General features: G+C 42.5%; 1 protein-coding gene across 2 annotated transcripts in view; it reads right to left on the bottom strand.

Annotated features, from left to right (window-relative positions):
• LOC119593025 (cadherin-99C-like) overlaps positions 1 to 1,596 on the bottom strand; it is a 76,147-nt gene that overhangs the window by 18,743 nt on the left and 55,808 nt on the right. For both annotated transcript variants that reach the window (XM_037941921.1, XM_037941922.1), the window contains exons 7-9: positions 1,320 to 1,486; positions 458 to 696; positions 58 to 187 (exon numbers count right to left, since the gene is read on the bottom strand). In XM_037941921.1, the coding sequence (XP_037797849.1) occupies positions 58 to 187; positions 458 to 696; positions 1,320 to 1,486 (536 nt within the window). The remainder of the gene's footprint in view (positions 1 to 57; positions 188 to 457; positions 697 to 1,319; positions 1,487 to 1,596) is intronic.

The following is a 1,596-nucleotide window of genomic DNA, read 5'->3' as shown; positions in this document are numbered from 1 at the left end:
CCGTATGCGTTACTAAACTTGTAGAGTCCATACATCAAAGTTACAACGAAATCTAACCTTTACAACAATTTCAAACTTCCTGGCAGCTGCCCTGTCCACGGCGGCAGTGTGCGTGACGGCTCCAGTTCTTGGGTCGATTGTGAAGAACTGATCGTAGTTCCCGGGTCGTCCAGACATAAATGAGTACCTGTGTTATGGATGAAATTCATCTTATTTGTTTACCATAAATGCATATGCATTCAGGCATAGACCCAGCTTCTTGCCTTCTATCACCAATCTAAGTAGTCTTTGGTACCGGAGGCAGACACAAGGAACGATTCCTTGACTGTAAGGAAGGATTCCTTCTTCAGTCTACTAAAAGGAGGAAAGGTTCTCCCTTCTATTTATTTAAAACAAAATCCTCATTCATGCAAACATAAGTGCTATTGAAATGACCAGAAACAGGATTCTGTAATACCTGATAGATGCAGACAAAGAATCAAGATCCATAGCCTTTATTCTTTCAGGTTTTATTTCTAACACTCCCGACACTTCTCCTGAGGTGACTGATGCTCGATACTCTGGATTTGCGCAGAAGCTTCCAACTCGAGGGCAAGACTCGTACTCAAATACTGGGTCCTGATCATTGCTATCTGCCACCGTCACTGTTAGGGTTGTGGTGGCACTGAGGCGAGTATCTGTAGGCTGAGCTCGATCCTGTAAAGTAGGTAACTGTGTAAAGACTAAACCAATTTAGCTCCTGCAAAGTGCGTAATAAAACTAATCATTTGTTAAAGTATTTCAAACTTCAAAATCTCTATAGACTAGTTCAGCGACCTTATTACCTCAAGAATATGTTGAACACAATACAGGCAATTATATGTCTTTCATTGTCACATTACATTTAAACACACTTATAAATTTTGACAACCAGTAGTTCCCCAACTGGGTACATTGGCACCTCGCGGATCCAGGACCGGGCATACTGCAAGATTCTAGTAACTGATTTTTGTTGCTTTCCTTCTGTGAGTGACTCCTACGATTATCATTTGGGTATGTCAGTTACGTTCTTGCTTTAGCTAAACAACACTAGTTCGTGGAACATATGATGATACGTTCTACTGTAAAAGTGGGTGCGTGATGGCTCTTAAAGAAAACGTTGTCGCTGGAAAGACGACACGAGTTGCGAGTGGCGACCCAGAAGAACGTTTGGGAACCACTGCTGGGGAGCATTTTATCCGCCCACATCGTAACAGAGATGCTTGCTTGCTTGCTTGCAGAGATGCAGAACGTGGCAATATATAAAGGAAATATCAGTGCGGTGGGTCTACAAAGCTTACCATGGCTTTAATAGTAATGTAGTAGAAAGAGGTTCTTTCATAGTCTAGGGACTTATTAACTGTGATAAGTCCTTGATGCGGTAAATTGATACTGAAGATTCCATAACCATCACTTTCTGGCGACGTGTTGCCAGGAATGATGGTGTAGTCGACTTGACCGTTCACACCTGAGGACATGATGACAAGGGAATTATAAGTGGATCATGATATCAAACGCACTGAAGGAAACTAATGAAATGTCCACATACACGTTCGCCCACACACGCCGACGCACGCT

Source organism: Penaeus monodon, chromosome 31 (assembly GCF_015228065.2).
Source record: "Penaeus monodon isolate SGIC_2016 chromosome 31, NSTDA_Pmon_1, whole genome shotgun sequence".
Classification (NCBI taxonomy): domain Eukaryota; kingdom Metazoa; phylum Arthropoda; class Malacostraca; order Decapoda; family Penaeidae; genus Penaeus; species Penaeus monodon.
The sequence above is the reverse complement of the archived record's forward strand: the minus strand, read 5'-3'. Positions and strand labels throughout refer to the sequence as shown.